At 44.7% G+C, this 25,210-nt stretch overlaps 1 protein-coding gene across 1 annotated transcript in view; it reads left to right on the forward strand.

The window, feature by feature from the left end:
- The first annotated feature begins 3,273 nt into the window (after positions 1–3,273).
- The window catches only part of EMB2754 (Vacuolar sorting protein 39), a 44,867-nt gene continuing 22,930 nt past the window's right edge, over positions 3,274–25,210 (forward strand). Inside the window, exons 1-3 of the mRNA XM_086490577.1 lie at positions 3,274–3,902; positions 4,019–4,230; positions 4,305–4,436. Coding sequence (XP_086346703.1) covers positions 3,464–3,902; positions 4,019–4,230; positions 4,305–4,436 — 783 coding nt within the window. The 5' untranslated portion in view covers positions 3,274–3,463. The remainder of the gene's footprint in view (positions 3,903–4,018; positions 4,231–4,304; positions 4,437–25,210) is intronic.

The following is a 25,210-nucleotide window of genomic DNA, read 5'->3' on the forward strand; positions in this document are numbered from 1 at the left end:
AGGCAGAGGCTAAATTTAGCGCGAGCTTCATGAAAAAAAAAACAACGTTGTCTGCTTTCATTGCACCAAAGAAGGCAGAGGACGAGCGATATGGGAAAGTGGGTGAGCTTGCAGGGGGTGGTGAAGCAACCCTCGCTTGCTATCTCTTGGAATGCACTGATTCATGCGGGATACGCACAACAAGAGCAGGGATAGAAGGCTCTACACTGTTTTCAGCGGATGCAAAGTGATGGCCTCTGTCCAGATGAAATCACCTACGCATGCTTAAAAATTCATTGTTAGTCATGGGCTGTTGCAAAATAATGTCGTGCTTGGCAATGCCTGATTCGATATGTATGCCAAATGTGGTGCACTTCAGAAAGCACAGAAAGTGTGTGAGGAGCTTCCTGACTAGAATGTCGTCTCTTGGACTGCATTGATTGCGTACTTTGAAGGCCAAGGAAGTCGACAAGACTCTTGCTGTATTAGCTCATACAGAGAAGAAGGGTGCATCTTAAACGTGGTCACCTACAACAACCTAATGGATGGCTTGATGAAAGCCCGAGGATGGGGTGCATCCAAGCCGGAGAAGAGAGGGGGCATCGATGGCCAGATGAATAACAAAGAAATGGACATGGCTCTTGCCGTATTGGCTCAAATGGAGAGGAGGAGGTGCTAATGGTAGAAATCGGAGAAGATATGATGATGAGACAGCAGGCAGACTTGATCGATACATTGATGGGAACCAGGGTAGACATGGTCAAGATGATAACACAAGTGAATACCACAACTGACACGATGGCCATCACATTAGACATGAGCAACACGACAATGACAGCCGTCATGCTAGCCGAAATCACAAAAGATCTAAAGATGATGATGATGACAATGGACACCTATTTCAGAGAGTGTAAGAGTGTGTGTGTGTGTGTGTGTGTAGAGAGAGAGAGAGAGAGAGAGAGAGAGAGAGAGAGAGAGAGAGAGAGAGAGAGAGAGAGAGAGAGAGAGAGAGTGGGCTGACAAAACGATAGATTTAACAAAACTTCAAGGAGTGCCGGGCGAGAGAGTATGAGATTTCACTAGACATCATCAACGTAGCGATAGAAATCGCATTTTCAGCAGGATAGCAGAGAAGTGAACATGGTGAAGAAGGTGAAGATTTCAGAAGAGATGTAGATGGTCATTATAGTGGACATGAGCGACACAATGATGAGACAATAATGATTGACATGTTGGCAAAAATGGAAGAAGATATGATGATGGAGATCACAACATACATGATCAAGGCATGATGGGTATCGCAATTGACATGGTCGAGATCATAGCACAAGTGAATGTGGTCTATATCAAGGGGATCATATGGGTGGCAATCAAAGGACTCTCAAAGAGCGTCATGCAAAGATACAATAGATATGCTCGCATTGACGACTCTTATGAACATAGAGATCACGAAGGGAGATGGACCTTGCCGCTAGATTGATAGAAGAGGAAGAACTCAGGAGGAGTGGTGATTGTAGTCAATCAATTGCTAGTAATGACAAAAATGATGAATGGAAGGACCAAAGCAAGAGGGATGGAATGAATTCACATCATCTTCATTGAAAACACTGCAAATGAAGGTGACAAAGATTGAAGAACTTATGCGATGCTTGACAAAGACACACATGGAGGTTATACCACGGCATTGTAGTCTAAAATGATACAAGCCTACATAACATCAATGACTGTAATGAGTTCTTCCTTCTGCAGCTGCAATATTTACAAAATAAGGAAGTCCCTCCAACACTGGAGGAGAAACATAAGGCCCCCTTCAACACTGGAGGGGATAAAAATGGCGGGGGAAGGGCACGTTCCCTATGGTATTATTATAAATGCGGAGTATGATACCAACTCCACACCATATGTATGGTTTTTCTTTTTTTGACGGGCACTAGCATCGAAATGCAGACAACACATGTCTCTATCTTTAAAAATTGCAATGTGAAAGTTTCTTCTCCAAACATCTGCTAATGCGAATTTTCGTTTGTTTGCGAGAGCTTTCGGCAAAAGGGATGCAACTAAACCATCACAACAAGCTATGCCGTTTGGTAAAATCCACTTCTTGAATTCTTACCATATTCTCATATAACTAACCTCATTGTCTGTATGGTCTAATCACACGGTCAAATATTTTAAATTTTTAGTGAGACGATGAGGTTAGTTATATAGGTTCATTGAATAATGCCACTAACGTGGCATTCTTCAATTGCCTCTGCACACAGAAGGCTGCAAGTGGATGATGTCGACGACAGCCTGCTCAGCTCCCCCACGACCTGCCCTCGAACTCGATGTCGGAGCCGTTACACGCATGCCTCACCGCACCCAAGCCCACCTCCTACAACCAGCAATGCATCCTCAGCGTGCCCTCTCTCAGGCTTATGTGCACGCACGAAAACACACACACACACACACACACACACACACACACACACACACACACACACACACACACACACACACGTAGACAAAGGTCTTCGGGGAGCGAGCAACCCTTTGTCGTTCATCCACCCACAACGTTCTGCCTCCTGCCCGTCTGCCTGGCTTTCACTCCCTCCTCATGTCCCCAAAGTCAAAGTTTTCATTATAATAATAATAGAAACTTAATATTATAATAAAAATAGCATCTCCTTTTCTTTCAATTTTGAAGCTAAATAACGGAATTTTTTGCTTTTGTGGGGAAAAAAATCAAACCCAAGATTTGGATGCTCTATTTCTCAGTGAAGCAATCAAGGCAAACATCACTCTCTTATTGTTTTAGAAAGCCATTGTGACCTTTTCACTTGTTTTTTTTGTTTCCACGTGATTGATCTTTAAGGCTAACTAGTGTGGCCGGCGGCCTTCGGCCGCCTCTCTCTCTTTCTCTCTCCCCCCCTGCGTGCACTTTTGTGGGGAAAAAAATCAAACCCAAGATTTGGATGCTCTATTTCTCAGTGAAGCAATCAAGGCAAACATCACTCTCTTATTGTTTTAGAAAGCCATCGTGACCTTTTCACTTGTTTTTTTTGTTTCCACGTGATTGATCTTTAAGGTTAACTAGTGTGGCCGGCGGCCGAAGGCCGCCCCTCTCTTTCTCTCTCGTGCACTGTCCTCACTGTAGCCGGATAAAAAAAATTGCGACACGTGGCAATGGAAAACCAGTCTCCTTAATATATAGTATAGATATTATAGATATAGATGGAGTTGGGGACACGTGTCACCAACTCCAGTCCTCTCTCTTTTGGCACCTGAATTTGGGGAGTTTCGATTTTCCTTCAGTTCATTTTGTGGGCGTGTGCCCCATGAAACGCGTCTGCGCTACAAAAGCCTCCTCAGCCTCACGCGATCTGCATTCGAGCGGCAGAGGTCCAATCGACTCTGCTTCTGCTACGATTGCGAGTAGAATATTTTGGATGGCTTCTCGGTTCGCTCTTACATAATGTAAAAGAGCGAGAAACAGAAACGTGAGATGGGACATATTGCCTACGACGTGAAGGAGCTGGTGAAGGCCTGCCCTGTCAAAATCGAGAGCGTCACCTGCTGGGGATCGAGACTGCTCATCAGCTGCATCGATGGCTCTCTGCGAATTTACTGCCCTGAATCGGACCGGCCAGATCCACTGGAGAAGGATGCGGACTCCTTTCCCGCCATTAAAAAATCAGATACCTTTGCCCTTCAGAACACCCTTATTGGTTTCTCCAAAAAGCCCATCACCTCCATGACTGTTGCTCATTCCAGAAACCTCCTCATCACTCTCTCTGATGCTATCGTTGTCCACAAGCTCCCAGGACTTGATACTGTCGCATACCTCGCCAACTCCAAAGGAGCCACCTTGTATGCTTGGGATGAAAAACAAGGCCTCCTCTGTGTCGCCCGTCAGAAACGCTTGCTTATTTACCAGCATAATGGTATTGATCATAATGCATGTTCCCACACCGCATATGACAACATTTAAATGTCATGCAGTAGCTGAGAAGCTTTTGCAAGAATATAGTCATTGATGCTCCAGCATGTTTTTTGGCAGGAAGTCGTGATTTCACTGAGCTCAAAGAGCTTGCTGCACCGGACGTTGTCAAAAGTATTGCTTGGTGTGGTGAGTCAGTTTGCCTTGGCATTAGACGCGAGTATGTGATTGTTAACACTACAACTGGCCTTGCAATCGAGCTATTTCCATGTGGTCGAATTGCATCCCCCCTAATACTTCCACTCCTGAATGGTGAACTTCTTTTGGGCAAGGTTTGTACCATCACCATTTTTGGCACCTGCCGTAGACAATGTTCTTTTGTGACGATCTTATTCTCTTGGAACAGGACAATGTTGGTGTTTTTGTTGATCAGAATGGCAAGCTGACACATCCAGGAGGAATCACCTGGTCTGAAGTACCAAGTCTCGTGGTGATCAATCCTCCTTATGCTTTGGCTTGGCTTTCTCGTTTCATTGAGGTTAGTTGAGTTTTTCCATGGCAAAAGAACAGCTTATTCAAGAGAGAGGAGCAGGCTATTTTAAGCTATGCTAGATCTAAAAACAGAAAAAAATTATGATTCTAAATTCTAGATTTGCTGCAAAACTCAATGTCTCAAGAGTATGAAATTAAAAGAAGTGCATTGTGTAGCTCTAAAAAACACTTAACAAGGTTTTATTATCATCGCTTAGTGATTATCTATTGTACAAAACTCATTACACGTGCTTTATATGCAATTCTTACCTGTGAAGATATTACATAAACTTAATCTCTCTCTCTCTCTCTCTCTCTCACACACACACACACACACACACACACACACACACACACACACCCCGTATATATATGAGTTTATGAATGTATATTTGAGTGTCCATTCATACTTAGGCTGTCTACACACCGGCTGCCTAAACTTGGGCAGCAGGTGTGCTGGGCGATGTGGCTACCAAGCACAGCAAAACGATTGGCTCCGGGTTATGAGCATCCTAGGAGGGGATGGGCAGGGGCTTGAGCAGTGTGCATTCGGCTTTACATAAATACACACACATAAATGTATTGAGCATACTTGCATTGTCTTTATCACTTGCCTCCTCAAACTTTTTCCTGTATGAGGAAGATGCAATGCGGATCTCTTGCTCGAAGAATAAGCTTTGAAGGTTGGAGGTGACAACATTACCACTCCTCTTTTGAGCAGCCACAAAGGCTGATTCCTAGACCAACAATATCGTGCTTAGCCTTGTTTTCACTCCTTGCAACAATCTAGAGAGAAGAGCATTAAACTTTACAGCATTGGGTTTGCCCTTTGTCACAAGTGTGCTGGTGAAGATCTCTAAGTGGACTTGTGACGAATGAAAATTTTGAAGTTCTGGTAATGCATCAAAGATTGTGTGCACATGGGGACCGTCAAGAATTACCTCACGAATATTGATAACTAATTGTCCCTTGAGATCTTTATTTCTTGCAAAAAATGCACCCATATCATCCTTCTCCTGCACAGTTTTGAATTTTAATGCTTTACGTAAGCAAGCAATTTTACCTTATTGCGACGTGCTACAAAGAAGCTTGAAGTCGTGGTTCCACTCCTCTACCTCTTATTCATCTAGTGATAGCCAATTGGGTAGCTCACCTCCTTTTCGTCTTGCTAAAGATTCAACTTCCTTCTCTGTTCAAATTCTAGCTGCATACTCACTGTCTAGTGTGCTTGAGATGGTCGATTCACTAGCTCCTTCAGATGGCGTCTGACTACCTTGCTCTGGTGAATTGGCATTTTGATACATGTGTTCTTTGTCAACGTGATCTGATCTGATACCTCCGGGTATATTCTCTCTTGATGCTACTTCATGTGTCTTTGCTCTGTCCTCTGAAGTTCTACCGTTTATAGTAACTATTCTCTCCCCATGGTTCATTTTAGTGAAGCTCTCCATATATTGTTCTCGTTATTTCTGCATCGACTTCTGATCCAAGAGTACAACGTTCATATCTAGATCTAGATGGGAAACCTAGGAGATGACCTCCAAAACTCTTAACATCATCATGTGCGGCTTTTATGGATACAATGCCTATTGCGATGATGTAAAAGTTTTGCTAGGGTTGTTTTGTCTTCAACGTTGAGCAAGCACGTAGGGTTGGTAGAGATGTGCAAGCTCACACGTTGATTGTGTTCTCTATTAAACGTCCCGTTCTTCATACATTCACTCCCAATAAAAACAAACAAAAACATCAGCTTAGATTCAAAGTTCATAAAGATCAATAAATACCTGTCCAAGAGCACGGAAGGTGTTTTATCAGATTTATTGAGAGATGAGCTGGTAGATGTTGAATTGCTCCAAACTATGACCGCTTAAGAACTATATCTAGAGTTTCTTGCAGTATAACGGATTACCAAAAGATTGGTCACAATTTAGTCAGAAGGCGCTCCTTCAGTTTACTATCATTACTAGACCTTTGTATCGATTGGGTATTGATGGACTTGTCAGAAGATGTATACTATGCAAGCAAGGATACAAGTGATTACTGAGGCACACACTGGAAGTATATGAGGACATTTCTCCATTGATATCACTTATAAGAAAATTTTACAGGCGGGGTGTAATGGGAGGGCACCACGTGCCAACGGAAAAGAACAGATAGAGACAACCTTTAAGCACTTCAAATAACAACTGAACTGAAAGAGATGCACGGCACACGAGACGGGGAGTGGCGGAGTTCCACCCCAAGAGAGCACTAGCCCCAACTCGTGGCGCCCCTTTTGGTATTTCTTTATATTGCTTCAACATAACATAAGTCTGGGCTCTCCTCCTGTACTCTTTCTCTTGCTAATATGCCGAAGAAGAGGCCTACAAGTACTATTTAAAGCCCCCCAAGGGAAAAACATAGGGTCTAAAAGCACTTGGGTTCCCAAAAGCTAGCGCTAGAGAACTGTCTGTATGTTACTGCCACGTCACCACCTGTTAGCACAATTTGCGGAAGTTCGTATAGCCTACCACGTCATAGCGCAAGTCGTGAGCGTCTATACAAGTGCAACATCATCAGGTTTTTACGCAAGCTTTTTGGTGTGTGGGTGCTGGCTTTAAGTCTAGTGACTTGGGCCCCATCGGACGGGCTCCCATAAGTAGGTAAAAGCTTCATCAATAATTTACCCCCCTCGGTGAGAATCTATAAGTTGGTGAGAACTTCTGTTGCTCTTAGGGTTTAGGCCCCCCGGCCAAGATCTACAGGTTGACTCAAGTCTTAAGTGACTTGCACGTCAGCAGTGTGGTGGCAGAGTATTGTGTCAAATGTTCGAGCCTTTTGCAAGATGTGTGATATTTGCCAGAGAATGGGCATACCTACTGCAACAAATATGACCCCTCTTACCACTATTCAACCCCTAAGATATTTATGAAATGGGGTCTGTCACAAAATGTGACTTGACACGTCAGCAGTGTGTGACACTGGGTTATGGTGCGAGAGTATCGTGTCAAATGTTCGAGCCTTCTGCAAGATGTGTGATATTTGCCAGAGAATGGGCATACCTACTGTAATAGATATGACCCCTCTTACCACTATTGAGCCCCTAGAGATATTTATGAAATGGGGTCTGTCACAAAATGGTGACGTGGCATGACCACCCGCGGGTAGGTGTGTTGACGTGGCAAAAACTCTACGGACTATAGTACAGATGTCCGTAAAACGTGCTGTTGATGTGGCAGATCGTACGGAATTCCGTAATTTGCGCTGATGCTTTTTGGAGGCAGCTTTTTGACCAGTTGCTTTTGGGATTAATCATTACATTGCTTTTGAGTTTAACTCCTTTTGGGGCTTTGCTTTTGGCATCCCTTGTAAGAATAAAATGAGCTCAAGGGCCTCACTCTTTAGAGCATTTGGACTCAAAGTCTGAGAGCAGAGGACCCTTTCGGGTGTTGTACTTTGCTCAAGCATCAATATAAAAAAATACCGAAAGGGTCGCCAGTCTTTGGGGCCAATCTCTCTGGGCAGGGAACTACGTCGGGTTGTGTCCACTCAAATTCTAAAGTTGTGAAGTATTTTAAGTGATTCTCTCGTGTGTCGTGCCAAATTCTTGACTTCTTTATTTCTTCTTGGTTGACTCAGGAGTACGAACGAGATGTAAGAACCGCTTGGAACCATCTTCGGATGACCAAGGGTGATTCTTTGGACGCATATTGCGAGAGGTTTTGGGATTCTTTTCTACCGACCTCTTCATTTAAGGTGGTCACCTTTAAAGAACAAATTGAGCGGTTTTGTTGTGGACTTCCTATAGAGTTCCGAGATTACTGCCTTAAACAAAAGTCTGAGTCTATTCAACAACTAATGGGACATGCGAAACGGGGATTCTTGTGTCACGTGACACATTCAACCCTATGTGTCCGTGGACAAGCTACAGCACGACAAGGGTTCAATCAGTCAAGTCAGTCTAGATTTAGAAGTGATCTGGCACTTTTGTGAGTCTGTTCGCAGACCGTGCTTGCCCAGTCACTTAGTGTAGATGCATATCCTCTGGTTGCACACAGCATGATCATAAGCATTCCCATCAGAATCCATCAGAATCAGTCAGGGGAATTTTCTAGTGCATTTAGCCTATTTTCCCTATTTTTGACATTTTTCACTCATTAATTTAAGTGACTTTCCAACAAAAGTAGGTAGGGCAATTTGGGTAAGAAAATATATAAGCAAACCAAAGTTAGCACTAAATGGCAGAAGAGGCAACAGGAGCCAAGCTCAGCAGGCAACTTCTCAACAAGAACTTGGTGGTCTCCCCTCCAAGCAAGGACCTTCCCCTAGTGTTTTCTTCAACAACATTCACTAGCGTTTTCAGCATCTGCAACATCGCCATCACCTTCCACAGCCTGGCGTTTTTGCATCAGGGCACCATCGCCAAGGAACCCCTGCAGCTAGCGTTTTTGCATCCCTAGCGTTAGCAAAATTTCAGCCTTGCAGATCCAGCATATGCATCGATTTGCAGCTCTAAAAGATCATCAAGATCAGCCCTAAAAGGAGTAGCAGATTCAGCCCGGATAGACCATCGGTTTTCAGCCTAAAGACACCTCAGTTTTGAGCCCTAAACCTGTAGAATTTCAGCGACAAAGACCCACAGAAAAAGCCCCAAAAATCAGCGTTTTTGGACCCGCAGCAGATTTCAGCCCATAGCGTTTTTGGACAGCAGTAGAAAGATTGCAGATTTCAGCCCTTTGGTCGACTTCGTCATCACCATCGTCATCGTCGGCATAGCCTAAACTTGCAGCAGTCCCATGCGTTCCAGTTGTACCAGATTGTGCAATCAATAGTAGACCACTCTCGCCGACGAGAGTGGGGCCTTCGGAGGAGGGTTTTACAACGTCTTTGGTGTCGTATCTCTCTTCTCTCTCTATCTCTCAGTCTCATACACTTGCACGCACAAGGTCCATTCACTTTGTTTGTGATCATAGCATTCTCTCATTATGAACGGAAGGCTCTCCCTTCCATAAGAACAAAAGGAACCTTGAGCACAGTTCGGAGCACTCATCTTGAGCAAAGTGCAAACATTCATTCCGCTGCACCTAACATTGGTATCAGAGCTTTGGTAGTGTTCTGTATCACTCAAGGAAAGAACCACAAGATTTTTTTTTGCTTGTTGCGGTCGCACGAACCCAAGTTCGCTTGGGCGTGTCGATTTCTAATCATGTTTTTGAAGAGTGACAGGAATCCCAAGAAAGAAGGGCTTGTCCAGCCTCCCCTTGTGTCTCTTTTCACTCATTCAGAGCGGACCGTGCACTTAGCAGCCGGCCAATCGACGTGAGGTGGGAAAAAGCAACCTTGGTGTGAGCGCAAGGCCGCCAAGGGGTGCGCCCGCAGAAAAGAGTAGAACTCGGGTGAAGAGAAGATCCTTCTCAAACACAGATTGCAAGCGAAAGAAGAATCTCAAGAACTCAAGAACAGCAAGAACCTCAAAAACCAAGACCCTCAAGAACCCTAGTTCCTCGCGAACTTAAGAACCCAAGAACCCCAAGAACCCAAGTTCCTCGTGAACTTAAGAACCCAAGACCACAAGAACCCACGACTTCACTGGATGGTCATCACTCGAAGCGGAATGGATACTTCGCTTGGAGGTGGTGAGCATGAGAGAGGCGAAGAAGACTTTTCCCCACCAGGAGGTTTTCCCGACCCTCCCCCTTCCCCATCTACGTCAAGGATTGCGCTAACTCCTATGGAGGAGTTGGACCAAGAAAGAGAAGCAGAAAGAAAGGCCTACGAAGAAGAAATGGCAGCCATAGATCGTGACTACGAAGAAGAAGTGGCAGCCATAGAACGTAAGTACGACTTGGAAGAAAAAGAACGTCAAGCAAGATTTGATCGCGAGACCAAAGCAAGAATGCTAGAGATGTTGCGACTCTTTTCTCAAATGCAGGCACAGATGCAAGAGATTCGGGAAAAGGAGACTCTCTCAGTCTCCTCTTCTCCCAAGCAAGACACGCATGATTTGCATGATGATTTGAATGATAATGATTTGCATGATGATTTGGATGATAATGATGAGCGTGATGATTTGCATGATCAAGATGTGATTTCTCACAAGCATGATGATTTGTATGACCAAGATGTGATTTCTCACAAGCATGATGAGTTGCATGAAGATGATGTGATTGTTCACAAGCATGATGTGTTAGTTGATACTTTCTCTAGTGAAACTAACCTCATTGCAGAGACAATCAGTCACGAAGAACCGATCTTGGCTCTCGAGCCTACGTCCAAAGAACCCTTCAGGAAGATGCGATCTAGGCGCTCGAGCCTAGGTCCAAAGAACCCCCTCATAGGAAGTATTATGTGTTCGCATGATTGATACGCACGCATTGTTCGAGTGTTTCATTCGTGATCGTTTACTGTATTTTAGTCATCGTCTTTATGTGATCCCTTTTCCTAGGCATGACATATTGTACGTTGAGAATGTTTCACTCATGAATGAGCATGATTGTATGCGGATTTTTCATGAAAAGCTGAAAAGTATGCATTCAAGGAAGTCACATTCCATGTCTCTTCCTTGGCATGACACATTTGTAGAACGAGCACATGAAAGTATGAGCACCAAGCATGGGCATTTCCGTGGTAAATTGCCACAGTTGATTGCTCTAGATCATAAGAGAGAGATTCGATCTCATTGTTTGCGTGTATGTGGTGATCGGTTTGGCATTCCATCTATTGGTTCATTTATATTGCATGCACAGTCTCTAGAGAAGACAAGATTTTTTTGTTAGGTGCAGCGGAATGAATGTTGTTTTTTCTCAAGATTAGTGATCTTTATTGCTCAAGGTTCTTTTTAGTTCTTAGGGAAAGAGAGAGCTTTCCGTCTTGTAGAGTGCTGTGGTCACGAACAAAGTGAGTGGATGTTGTGCGTGCAAATGAATGAGACTGAGAGAAGGAGAGAGAAGAGATACGACACCCGAGAGGTTGTAAAACCCTCCTCCGAAGGCCCCACTCTCGTCGGTGAGAGTGGTCTACTTTGATTTCACAAAGGTGTACAATGCGTATGCAATGGACTATGCAACTTGGTCTATGCCGATGACGACGATGGTGACGACGACGACGACGACGAGGACTTGGCTGAAATCTGAGATCTTCTAGATGCTGAATTTCTGGGACTGTTTCAAGGCTGAAAATGACTGTTTTGGCTGCGTCTTTATGGCTGAAAATGGGGGAGCATCTGCAACCATTCTAAGGGAGTTCTGCTTCTGTGTCTAAGGCTGAATACTGCGTTTTTGCTGAGGGTTATTGGCTGAATAAAAACGCTGAACATGCAGGTATCTGGGGCTGCAAATCAGCGCTAAATTCTCTGCTGCAAATCCCTGTCAATGGCTGCGTTTTCCAAGGCTGAAGGCTGAAGAAAAACGCTGGAGTCTGCTGATGCTAGCGATCCCAAAAACGCTACAGGTTGAGGGTGGCTGTCGCGGTGAAAACGCTAGGAACTGTTGTGTGAGGGTGACGGCTGATGTAGATGGAAAATGCCAGGGTCTGGAAGAGCTAGGCGATTCCAAAAACTCTAGGGGCATGAAGGGGGTGGCCTCACCAAATGGCTTGACGAGGTTCTTGCTGAGAAGTTGCCTGCTGAGCGGGAAGCTCCTGCTGCCTCTTCTGCCATTTAGTGCTAACTTGGGTTTGCTTATATAGAAACTTAGCAAAATTTGCCCTACCTACTTTTGTTGGAAAGTCACTTAAAAATAATAAGGGAAAATCCCAATAAATAGGAAAATAGGCTAAATGCACTGGAAAATTCCCCTAATTGCTGCGAATGGATTCTGATGGGAATTCCGATGATCATGCTGTGTGCAACCGGAGGATATGCATCTATGCTAAGTGACTGGACATGCACGGTCTACGAATAGACTCACAAAAGTGCCAGATCACTGCTAATCTAGACTTGACTAAACTGACTGAACCCTGCTGTGGTGTAGCTTGTCCACGGACACATAGGGTTGGGATGTGTCACGTGACATTTTTCCACTCACTTTACATGGAATAGGTATGTTTACGGTTTTGTGTTGAAAATGGTTTCAGGAATTTTCAGTCACGGAGATTCTTGAAGAAGGAAGAAGCATGACTAGACGAAGTTGAAGGATTGGAGCCACAGACGACTTTGTGTCGCTTTCGGCGCGGCCCAAAGAAGCAAGCGTTGCAGACCTTTATGAAGTTTAAGTACCTCGACCCACACATCTGAGTGGGCCGGCGAAGAGTCCCTTCCCGGATTCCGGATGGTGTTGGCGATCTCCCTCGACGCCATACAGTTCGGCACCAGTAACTCACTTTGAAAAGGAGGGGATGTCACGTGACACATCCAACGCTATGTGTCCGTGGACAAGCTACAACACGACAAGGGTTCAATCAGTCCAGTCAGTCTAGATATAGAAGTGATCTGGCACTTTTGTGAGTCTGTTCGCAGACCGTGCATGCCCAATCACTTAGTGTAGATGCATATCCTCTGGTTGCACACAGCATGATGATAAGCATTCCCATCAGAATCCATCAGAATCAGTCAGGGGAATTTTCGAGTGTATTTAGCTTATTTTCCCTATTTTTGACATTTTTCACTCATTAATTTAAGTGACTTTCCAACAAAAGTAGGTAGGGCAATTTAGGTAAGAAAATATATAAGCAAACCAAAGTTAGCACTAATGGCAGAAGAGACAACAGGAGCGAAGCTCAACAGGCAACTTCTCAACAAGAACTTGGTGGTCTCCCCTCCAAGCAAGGACCTTCCCCTAGCGTTTTCTTCAACAGCATTCACTAGCGTTTTCAGCATCTGCAACATCGCCATCACCTTCCACAGCCTGGCGTTTTTGCATCAGGGCACCATCACCAAGGAATCCCTGCAGCTAGCGTTTTTGCATACCTAGCGTTTTGCAACCTACAGCGTTAGCAGAATTTCAGCCTTGCAGATCCAGCATATGCAGCGATTTGCAGCCCTAAAAGACCATCAAGATCAGCCCTAAAAGGAGTAGCAGATTCAGCCCGGATAGACAGCCTAAAGACACCTCAGTTTTGAGCCCTAAACCTGTAGAATTTCAGCGACAAAGACCCACAGAAAAAGCCCCGAAAATCAGCGTTTTGGACCCGTAGCAGATTTCAGCCCATAGCGTTTTTGGACAGCAGTAGAAAGATTGCAGATTTCAGCCCTTAGGTCGACTTCGTCATCACCGTCGTCATCGTCGGCATAGCCTAAACTTGCATGAGTCCCATGCATTCCATTTGTACCAGATTGTGCAATCAATAGTAGACCACTCTCGCCGACGAGAGTGGGGCCTTCGGAGGAGGGTTTTACGTCTCTGGTGTCGTATCTCTCTTCTCTCTCTATCTCTCAGTCTCATACACTTGCACGCATAGTGTCCATTCACTTTGTTTGTGATCATAGCATTCCCTTCCATAAGAACAAAAGGAACCTTGAGCACAGTTTGGAGCACTCATCTTGAGCAAAGCGCAAACATTCATTCCGCTGCACCTAACATCTCGATACATTCGGGGAATTTGACCCACCCCACTGATGAAATTTTAACTCAGAGGACCAAACAAATCTCGACCAATGAAAATAAAAAGAAAAATAAAGATACATGACCCTGATTGACTCTTAGAGAGAGAGATAAATATCTCAAAGAGGGGAAGTGTTTTGGTTGCGGGGAACAAGGGCACATCTCTGCAAAGTGCCCCAAAAAGGCACAATGAGGACAGACTGAAGACAGGCCAGAGAGTTCTAGAGCAATCGTGGAACGTGGCAGAAAAGGCAAGATGAAAGCAGGGCTGGTACCGGATTGCATGGGAACCGACTATAACAAACTTGGACACTCCAAGTCAAGATTCTACCGTGACACATGAGAGATTCATTTCAAAACAGTTCACAGTTCACAATTGATTCGACACGGCCCGGCGGAGGTCCATGCCTAGAGATATTGGCCCCAAAGACTGGTGCCCCTTTCGGTATTTCTTTTTGTTTTAAATCTGTGCTCAAAGTATAAGGGAGTGGGAGGGTTCTCACTCTCAGACTCTGCATCCAGATGCTCTGAGAAGTGGAGCCCAAGGCACTTATTTATTTGTTACAAGGGATGCCAAAAGCAGAGCCCCAAAAGCTGCCATATTTTAAAAGCATTAGAAATAGACTACTCAAAAGCTCTCTCTCTCAGGCATTGCGTAGGAGTTTGCGTAGCCAAAAAGTTGAATTTCTGTACAGCTTTTTGCCATGTCAGCAGTCCGTAAAATCCGCCGCAGATCACGTCGTAAATCACGGGGGTCCGTACATGCCACGTCGCTGGCCATGCCACATCACCGGTCTCTGATATACCCCCTCTTGAAAGCATTGTAATCGCCCTCAATTACGCCTGCAAAAGAGACACAGGCCATAAACTGTCTTAGCAGACACTGATGGTTAGTACCGACGCACTAGGAAAACACATCTAGCACCTATACCAATCGACAGTCACATCACAGGACATCACTTGATATTACAGGACATCACATGAAAAATCACATTCAAAATTTCATTCGGATCTTAGACCATGATTAATCGGCAACGTATTTAGCAATCGCATCTAGATCCACTCGGGACTTGATAGATGCCCGATTAACTAATCCTTATTGCAATCACGTCTATCGAGATCTTTCAGACCGAATTGCTGCAGTCATTTCGTCTATCAGTTCCTGCACTTAGACAACTCAAGAACAAATCAGTATCATATTATCGGGAATTCCACTTCATAAAGTCATATAGCAGAATACTGTCAACTCACAGTATTTGTGAAACTCAAAAGAGACATCAACGACTTTAGTATAAAAAATCGGGGCAATTTGTTGACAAAGTAGTGGAGCGACTTCCCTCTTGTGCATACCCACTGCACCATATTCCGCCCAGCTGAGTTCAGGGTTCAATTTGGAATAGACTATGCTAAACCAAATGCTTCAAGATAAAGGTTCACAATCTGAGGAGTATCTGCCAGGTCCTCCTGCTCCATCCACTTCGCATCCAATGCGGGATAGTTCTTGAATTTAACCAAGAACCGCCTTATCATTTTACCTTTTACCTTTCTATCTTTATATACCAAAATCTGTTCTGGAACGAGTATCTCCTCGTTTTCTTCCACTTTGGGTTGCTCATCTGGCTCCCCATCATTGGGCACATCGCCTTTAAAAGGCTTCAGGAGACTCACATGAAAAGCATTGTGAATCCTCCAAGTATCGGGCAGCTTCAGTCGAAAGGAGACATCATTTATCTTTTCGGAAATCTGGAAAGGTTCATAGTATCTCATGCTAAGCTTTGGTAAAAGCCGCTCCTTTCCGTGTTTCTTTCTCAGGCGTGCCTTCTCAAAACGTAAGAGCACCCAATCATTCTTCTTTAATTTCAAATCGCGACGATGTCGATCCGCTGCCTTTTTGTGTCTTTCTTGAGATTTTTGCAAAGCCTCCAGGACCTTGGCAAAAGCCGTGTCTAAGTCCCGTGTATACTGGTCACCTTCAAAAATCTTATTTTTCGTGCTTAGGAAGGGTGGAACCTTCGTAGCACCTTCAATAATCTCAAATGGCGCCTTCCTCGTCGAAGAGTGTATCGTGATTCGTGTTATTGTAGGCAAATTCCACCAAAGGTAAATACTTTTCCCATTGAGTCTTTTGATCCGAAATGTAAGACTTCAATAAATCCAGTACCACTGAATTAGCAATCTTTGATTGCCTGTCAGTCTGCGTGTGGAACGATGACGAGAACTGCAACTGCGTGCCAATGTTCTCCCAGATAAACTTCCAAAATAAACTCGTGATGTAAGGTGCAGCGGAAGTGAATGTTGAACTTTGCTCAAGATGAGTGCTCCGAACTGTGCTCAAGGTTCCTTTTACTTACGGAAGGGAGAGCCTTCCGTTCCTTTAGTGAGAGTGCAATGGACACAAACAAAGTGGATGAACACTGTGAATGAAGGTACATGAGAATGAGAGATAGAGAGAGAAGAATACGACACCAGGGTGTTGTCAAACCCTCCTCCGAAGGCCCCACTCTCTATGGCGAGAGCGGTCTACTATTAATTGCACAAATCTCTACAATGCGTGGACTTGCTGACGATGAGGAAGACGACGAGACGGGCTAAAATCTGAAATGCTAATGGCTGAAATCTGCAAATCTTTATCTGCTGAATTCTGACTCTATGTCGGTGACGACGATGCGACGAGGACGCGCTGAAAACGCAGATGCTGAAATCTGTGTTTTCCGGGCTGAAACTGTAAACCTTGATGAATCTCACCGTGCGGCGAGGATCTGCTGCGGGAAGGTGAGATCTGCGAGGTGCGGGGGTTCTACTGCGGGTACTGACTGCTGAAAACTGAAAACGCTGATGCTAAATGAGGTCTTGTCGCGAAGATCTGCAAAAACGTTGATGGTCTCATGCTGATGCAAAAACGCTAGGGCTGAAAATTGCTATCTGCTGTGGAATCTGCTAATGCTAGGGAATCTGTTGCCTTCTGTTGTCGCCGGGGCTGATCTGCTATGCAAAACGCCAGGGCTCGTCTTGAATTTAAAAACGCGAGGTTCTGCTGTCTCTTGCAAAAACGCTAGGCCTCTGTGGGGGTCTTGTTGAGAAGTTGCTTGCTGAGCAAGGTGCTCCTGCTGCCTCTTCTGCCTGAAGTTGCTAGCGCTAGGTTTCTATTTATACATGCTTAGTGGATTTGTCCTACCTAGTTTCCAACAAAAGTCACTTAAAAATAATAAGTGAAAAATGTCAAAAATAGGGAAAATAGGTCTATGTACTGTAAAAATGCTCTGATGGGTGCTAATGGAAATCTGATGATCATGTTTTGTGCAACCAGAGGATATGCATCTACTCTAAGTGCCTGGACATGCACGGTCTACGAACAGAGACACAAAAGTACCATATCACTTCCTATTCTAGATTGACTTGACTGAACTGAACCCTAGTCATACTGTAGCTTGTCCATGAACACATAGGGTTGGATGTGTCACGTGACACGTGAATCTGGGGTCTCTATAGGAGACAATTGTCTCAGGCATGCCATGTAATCTGAAGATCTAGGCCACAAATAGTCTCACTAAGTGATCCGGCTTGACTGTCTTCTTCACTGGAATGAAATGAGCTTGCTTGCTAAATCTGTCAATAACAGTCCAGATACCATCGTGCCCACTGTGTGTTCTCGAGAGATCAAAAATGAAATCTATTGCAATACTTTCCCATGGGCGGGTGGGTATGGGTAAAGGTTGTAACAATCCTTGTGCTTTATGCATGTCAAACTTGACCTTCTGGCATACCAAGCACGTGCGTACAAAATCATCCACGTCCTTTTTGAGTCTTGGCCAAAAGAAGTATCTCTCCACACCTTTCAAGGTGGTGGCAATGCCGCGTTGACCCAAAAAAGGTGGATAATGACATTCGGTTACAACCTTTTCCCTTAACGGCTGTGTAACGCACAACACAACATGGTTTTCTTCATCAAGTAGCCATCCCGAATGGAATATCCCGCTACTACCTCCCCATTCCGTATCCGAGTGAAAATATCTGCAAAATCTGTATGTACTGATCGACCATATCCTCGAAGCTCCTATGATGTATCACGGAAATAGCCAGAATCAACTGCTTCCGAGACAAAGCATCCGCCACCAAGTTCTTTTGTCCCTGCACATGGATAATCTGGAAGTGAAACTGTGACAAGATGTTCGCCCACCGCATCTACTTTTCCGATAGCTGCTTCTGTGACAAGTAGTAGTGTAAACTCTGATGATCTGTGAAGACGTAAAATTGGCTCCGAGTAGGTAATGCCTCCACTGAGTAAGAGCATGGATAACTGCCAAAAGCTCTTTCTCATATATCTGTGCTGTCAATTTTGGCCTTGAGAACAATCGGCTCTCGTAGGCAATGACATGGCTTCTTGCATTAAGACTGCACCCAGACTACGACCACAAGCATCACAATATACTTCAAATGACTTCTGCAAATCCGGCAAAATCAAAACTGTCCTGTAGTCAATTTCTCTTTCAATGTTCGAAAGGCAGTCACCTCTATGGGTCCCCACAAGAAAGAAACTCCTTTCTGTGTCAAGATATTGAAAGGGGAAGCAACCTCTGCAAACTTTGGAATGAACTGCCTGCAGTAAGAACATAAGCCCAAGAAGCTTCTAACTTCATGGACATTCTTCAAATCGGGCCAATTACGGATAGTCTCTATCTTGGTCGGGTCCATCTGCACTTTTGTTGCTGAGACGATGTGTTCCAAAAAGTGTATCTTGAGTAGGAAAAATTCACTTTTCTTTGCATTAATCACTAACTAGTGATCTCGTAATGCTTGAAAGACTTGTAGCAGATGTTCTCTATGTTTTGCCTCATCCTTGGAGAAGACAATAATGTCATGAAAGAAAGTGCCCACAAAGGATCTGTACTCTCTGAAAATCTTGTCCATCATTCGGTTAAAGGTCACTGGAGCATGGTAAGCCCAAAAGGCATCACCAAAAACTCGAATAAAGCGAAGGTCGTCCGAAAAGCTGTCTTACAGACATCTCCCGGCGCGATTTGGATCTGATGATATCCGCTCTTTAAATCGATCCTACTGAAACAAGAGGATCTCTGTAGTCGGTTGTGAGGTGCAGCGGAATGAATGTTGAACTTTGCTCAAGATGAGTGCTCCGAACTGTGCTCAAGGTTCCTTTGTTCTTATGGAAGGGAGAGCCTTCCGTTCTTAACAAGAGAGTGCAATGGACACAAACAAAGTGAAAGGACACTGTGCATGAAAGTGTATGAGACTGAGAGATAGAGAGAGAAGAGAATACGACACCAGAGACGTTGTAAAACCCTCCTCCAAGGGCCCCACTCTCGATGGCGAGAGTGGTCTACTATTGATTGCCCAATCTGGTACAAGATGCTGATGCAAATCTAAATGGGGCTATATCGATGTCAACGGTGTGGATGACGAGGACGAGACTATGGCTGAAAACTGAATACTTGGGATGCTTCTTGTCACTGAATTTGCTGATGCAAGATGCTGGTTTTCTGAGGCTAAAACGCTGGTTTTCTGAAGATGAAAACGCTGGTCTGTTAAAGCTGAAAACGCTGGTTTTCTGAAGCTGAAAACGTTGGTCTACTGAAGCTGAAAACGCTGGTTTTCTGACGATGAGGCTGATGCTGAAAACGCTAGGGTGCTGGAGTCTATGGCGATGAAGCTTTGCTGAAAAACGCCATGGAGATGGGAGTCTTGCTTGGAGGAAAAACGCTAGCCTTGATGATACTTGGCGATGGAGGTATCTGCTGAAAACGCCAATCATTGGGACTGTAGGGCGATGATGACTTGATGAAAATGCCAAGCAGTGGGAGGCTATGGCGATGCTGATGAAAACGCTAGGGAGCTTGCTTGGAGGAAATCGCCCAAGGGTTGGGAGTCTTGCTGAGAGAGAGGGGGAACCTGTTGCCGAGGCGTGTGTTCTCCTTGCTCATCTGCCAAATAGTGCTAGCCTTGGTTTGCTTATATATTATCTTATCCAATTTGCCCTACTCAGTTCCCAACAAAAGTCACTTAAAATAATAAGTGAAAATTGTAAAAAATAGGGAAAATAGGTAAAATACACTCGAAAATTCTCCTGAAGGATTTTGATGGGAATGCTTATGATCATGCTGTGTGCAACCAGAGGATATGCATCTACTCTAAGTGCCTGGGCATGCACGGTCTGCGAACAGACTCACAAAAGTGTCAGAACACTCCTAAATCTGGACTGACTGGACTGACTGAACCCTTGTCGTGCTGTAGCTTGTCCACGGACACACAGTTCACCACACACATGCAAACCATGAGATCAAATCTTTCTCTGCGGATCTAAAGCAATCAACTGTGGCAATTCACAACGGAAATGCCCATGCTTGGTGCTCATACTTTCTTGTGTTCTTTCTACAAATGTGTCATGCCGAAGAAGAGACATGGAATGTGACTTCCTTGAATGCATACTTTTCAGCTTTTCATGAACAATCTGCATACATGAGTGAAACGTGCTCAACGTACAATGTGTCATGCGTAGGAAAAGGGATCATACAAAGACGTTGACGAAAATACAGGAAACGATCACGAATGAAACACTTGAACAATGAGTGCTGACGAATCATTCGAACACATAGTACTTCCTGTAAGGGTTCTGTGGACCTAGGCTCGAGAGCCAAAATCGCTTCTTCATGAGAGGTTCTTGGGACCTAAGCTCGAGAGCCAAGATTGGTTCTTCCTAAGGGAGTTCTTCGGACCTTGACTCGAGAGCCAAGATCGGTTCCTTGTGGTTGATCAAATCTGCAATGAGGTTAGCTTCACTAGAAACAGTATCAACTACCCCATCATTCTTATGATCAATCACATCGTGGACATACAAATCATTATGCTCGTGAGAAATCACATCTCGATCATCATGCAAATCATCATGCTCGTGAGAAATCACATCTTGATCATCATGCAAATTATCATGCTTGTCATTCAAATCATCATGCAAATCTTGTGTATCATGCTTTGGAGAAGAAGAGACTGAGAGAGTCTCCTTTTCCCGAATCTCTTGCATTTGTGCCTGCACTTGAGAAAAGAGTCGCAACAACTCTTGCATGTGTCGCGCTTGCTCATGCTCACGCTCTATGGCTGCCTTTCTTTCTGCGTGTCTGCGATCCATTTTTGCCATTTTTTCTACTCTTCTTGCGTCTCGTTCTAACTTCCTGTCCATAAACATCTGCTCCAACTCCTCCATAGGAGTTAGTGCAATCCTTGGCATAGATGGGGAAGGGCTCTAGTTTCCTTATATATTATCTTATGCAAATTGCCCTACCCAGTTCCCAACAAAAGTCACTTAAAAATAATAAGTGAAAAATGTCAAAAAATAGGGAAAATAGGTTTAATGCACTGGAAAAATGCTCCTGATGGTAATGTTGATGATCATGCTGTGTGCAACCGGAGGATATGTATCTAATCTAAGTGTCTGGACATGCATTGTCTGCAAACAGACTCACAAAAGTGCCATATCACTTCCTATTCTAGACTGACTTGACTGAACTGAACCCTGGTCATGCTGTAGCTTGTCCATGGATACATAGGGTTGGATGTGTCACGTGACATGTTTGAGTGCAGAAACCGAAAGACGAAATGATTGCAGCATTTCGGTCTCATAAATCTCTATAGACATGACTACAATAAGGATTAGTCAATCTGGCATCAGTGAGGTCCGAGATGGATCTAGATGCGGTTACTAAATATGTTGTTGGCAATCATGGTCTGAGATTTGGAATGAATTTTTTCTGTGATTTGTTATGTGATGTCCTGTGATGTCACGTGATGTCCTGTGATGTGAATGTCGTCTTTGTACAAGTTCTAGATGTGTCGTGTCTAGTGCGTCGGTACTTGGAGTCAGTGTTTATTGAGTTGGTTTATGGCCTCTGTCTGTTTTGCAGGTGTAATCGAGGGCAATTACAATTTTTTCAAGAGGGGGGTATGTCACAAACTGATGATGTGGCATCACCCTGCGGACAGGTTGACGTGGCACAGTGCCATGTGGCAACTGTCACCAGGAGGTGTATTTTTCCTGTTGCCTTCCGTAAATAAGTATTAGATATATTTATTTTATTTTTACTTGTTTGTCCCAAAACCCTTGAAAAGGTGCAAGTGGACATTGCATGGCCAGTGTGAAACGGCTGTAGCCAAATGGGTTTCTCACATCGGGGATCTAGGTCGGTCAGACAGGGACTGCCCGGGCTAGTTAGCACTGAATTCTGATGAGTATGGAAGCTCGTGTACGCCAAACTGGAATTTGGGCCACTCGTCAAGTCACTGCAACTTTATAAGTTGAAAGGGGCCAGTAAATTAACCCACATTGTAGATGTTGGTCAAATGGTAGCCTTCAATGATGGTCAGGAGACCGATAGGGACGCCATGGAAGCATCTCCTAAAATTTATGGAACTGCTATTTTTGACCGGAAAATGTGTTCACGTCATTAGCTCTGGAATGACAAGGGGAACATTTTATTGCTCTGTTGCCAAGTCAACTGACGCACCAATTGAGATATTTTTAGCAGGGAAAGCCCAAACTCGGAAACTGGGCGACGTGTCAGCCTGTGAGCGATTCTGCCACTCTGGGAGGCAAAAACGAGCTGCATATCAACAAAGGGGGCGCCATTTTCAGCCTCAGGTGGATTGTAGCAGGTACAGAAGCTATGGAATGCTTACCTTACCCTCTATGCACAATATGGTGACAGGAGTGATGCCCCGCACGCTACATACTGCTCTCTTTCTCCCCTACGTATAGTATGTTATTCCCCACTAGTGGGGTTCTCATTTGACCTATGTACGGCTCTGGGGGTTTATGCGCGTTTGCCAAGGCAAGAGCCTTCTGAACAGGAACCGGATTGGCTAATTGCTAATCCCCCACAGGTACGCACAGTTCCATCACGAAAGATTGCGAGTTTGGAGAGTTTTCTCGCGTGAAAACTCGTCCAATTCACAGGGGAACTGTCCCATTGCGTGCGGGAGCCCTTGGGACACGCGTAGGCGTGTTCGCTCCGCTAAAAACGATCCGAAACAGGGAATTACAGCCTGCTGTGTTTTTCTGCAGGTTTAGGGTTTCGCACCTAAACTGCAAGGGAACATCGGGGGAGCCTCATGAGAGCCTTGGGATGCGTGTACAGGCTTTTGGGCTCCCGGCAGTGAAAAACAGAGAATTACAGCCCGCTGAATTTCTGTGACAGCTCACCAGAAAGCTTCGAGATATCGAGGGAATCCGTCCTAGACAGGTGTTTTTGACCTACAGGGGTTTTTGCGTCGTTATGCTGTCGAAATCCGGTCGAAAACCTGCGTTTTCAGCCCTCGCCAGGTTTGGACAGCTTTGTGAAAGCTTGTGCTAAGTGGTCGGATCGTCTACCTTAATTTGAATAAAGAAATACCGAAAGGGGCGCCAGTCTTTGGGGCCTACAGGGTGTCGGTCTCGTGTGCGCAGTGACATTCTAGTCGCTGGACGCAACTGTGTTCTCTTCCCTTCTCAGTGCTCTGTGTAAAGTTAACAGGTAATTGAAATAGTACCGCCCTCTACATTGTATAGGCCGGTTATAGCAACAATATATAATTTTGCAGTTTGCACTGACTTGCTAACGTGGTGGACAGTACAGATTTTTCTTTCTGCGCTGACATGCTTATGTGGTAGTTGTACGGATTTTCGCAATTCCCGCTATTGCTTTTACTGGCACTAGTTGATTTGGGAAGTCTATTGCTTTTGAGTTTCTTGCTTTTGGGGCTCTGCTTTGAGCACCCCTTGTAATTTTTATAAGTGACCCAAGGGGGCTCGGACGCAGAGTCTGAGAGTGAGCACCCCCGAGAAGTTGTACTTTGCTCAAAGATTAATATAAAAGAATTATCGAAAGGGGGGCCAATCTCTCTTGGCATGGAACTACGTCGGGCCGTGTCTGTCACAAAGTGATGACGTGGCGGACAACAGAAACCCTAATTTCTGCCAGAAACCCTAAAATTCCTGCAAACCCTAATTTCTGCCAGAAACCCTAATTTTCGGAAATCGCGGATGCTGAATTTTTTTTTTTTTTTTGGAAAATGATGAGCGACGCAAATTTCGCTTTTTCTCTACTTAAATGAGAAAGAGAGAGAGAATGCTTTTGCTTTCATGTTTTGACTCTTTGTGAGAGAGAGAGAGCAATTGCTTTTGATTTGAAGCTTTTGGGGCTCTGCTTTTGGGCATCCCTTGTAACCTTTAAATTAGTGGTGAGGGCCTCACTTCTCAGAGCATCTGGACGCAGAGTCTGAGAGTGAAACCCTAACCGCTCTCTTGTACTTTGATGATTGATTAATACAAAAAGAAATACGGAAAGGGGCGCCAGTCTTTGGGGCCAATATCTCTAGGCACGGAACTCCGCCGGGCCAGTGCAAATCTATTGTGATCTGTGAATTGTTTTGAAGTGGTTATTTGGTGCTGTCGCGGTTGATTCTTGACTTGGAGTCTCCAAGTCTGTTACAGTGGTATCAGAGCACGGCCGATTTCTCTTCTACGGGAAATCCGATCCCCGAACTTTTTTCTGCGGCACCTATGGCTTCAGGCAATGATCAGTCGACTCCCTCTGCATCTGGAGATGCGGGCTGGGATCACAACGAAGATTCAGGCAGAGAGTATGGCCCGCCTTGGCCTACTTAGGCGGAGCGGCGAGAGATAGAGCGTCGCCAGTTGATCGGCGATGCAACTAAGATGATGCTCAATTTTGCCAAGGACCCGAAGATGGCAAAATATATGAACCAGACCTCTTTGGAAGAGGTACAGATGGAGTGGCAGAGAATCACAACACCACTCCTGAAACCCGCTCTCAAGAAACCTTCTGCCTCCAAGAAATATACGGAGAAGGAACTAGAGAACGTGGTTGATGGACGGATTGCTCAGCTTTTTGACACGCAAAAGAAAGCCAAAAAGCACGGCAAAAAGGAGAAGAAAGGCATTGGCTTCCCGGCATATTTGGGTCGTCGGTCGACATTTGACAAGGCAAAGAAATTGAAGAAGCGCGTCAAGTTTGAAGACCTACCCAATTCTTCTTCTTCTTCTTCTGACAGTTCTTCTAGCTCCTCGGATTCGAGCGAAGAAGACAGAAAAGGTAAAAAGCGAAGCAAGAAGCAACGCTTTGGAAAGGGCAAGAGAAAGGCAAAGAAGGCTAAATGTGACAAAAATACGGAAGCGTAAACTGACCTTTAATTGCACTTCAAATACTCAAGAGAATTAGAGGGAGCGAGAAAACTTGACACTTCATTGGGGACCAGAAGA

Source organism: Adiantum capillus-veneris, chromosome 2 (genome assembly GCF_014529385.1).
Source record: "Adiantum capillus-veneris isolate H3 chromosome 2, ASM1452938v2, whole genome shotgun sequence".
NCBI lineage: Eukaryota > Viridiplantae > Streptophyta > Polypodiopsida > Polypodiales > Pteridaceae > Adiantum > Adiantum capillus-veneris.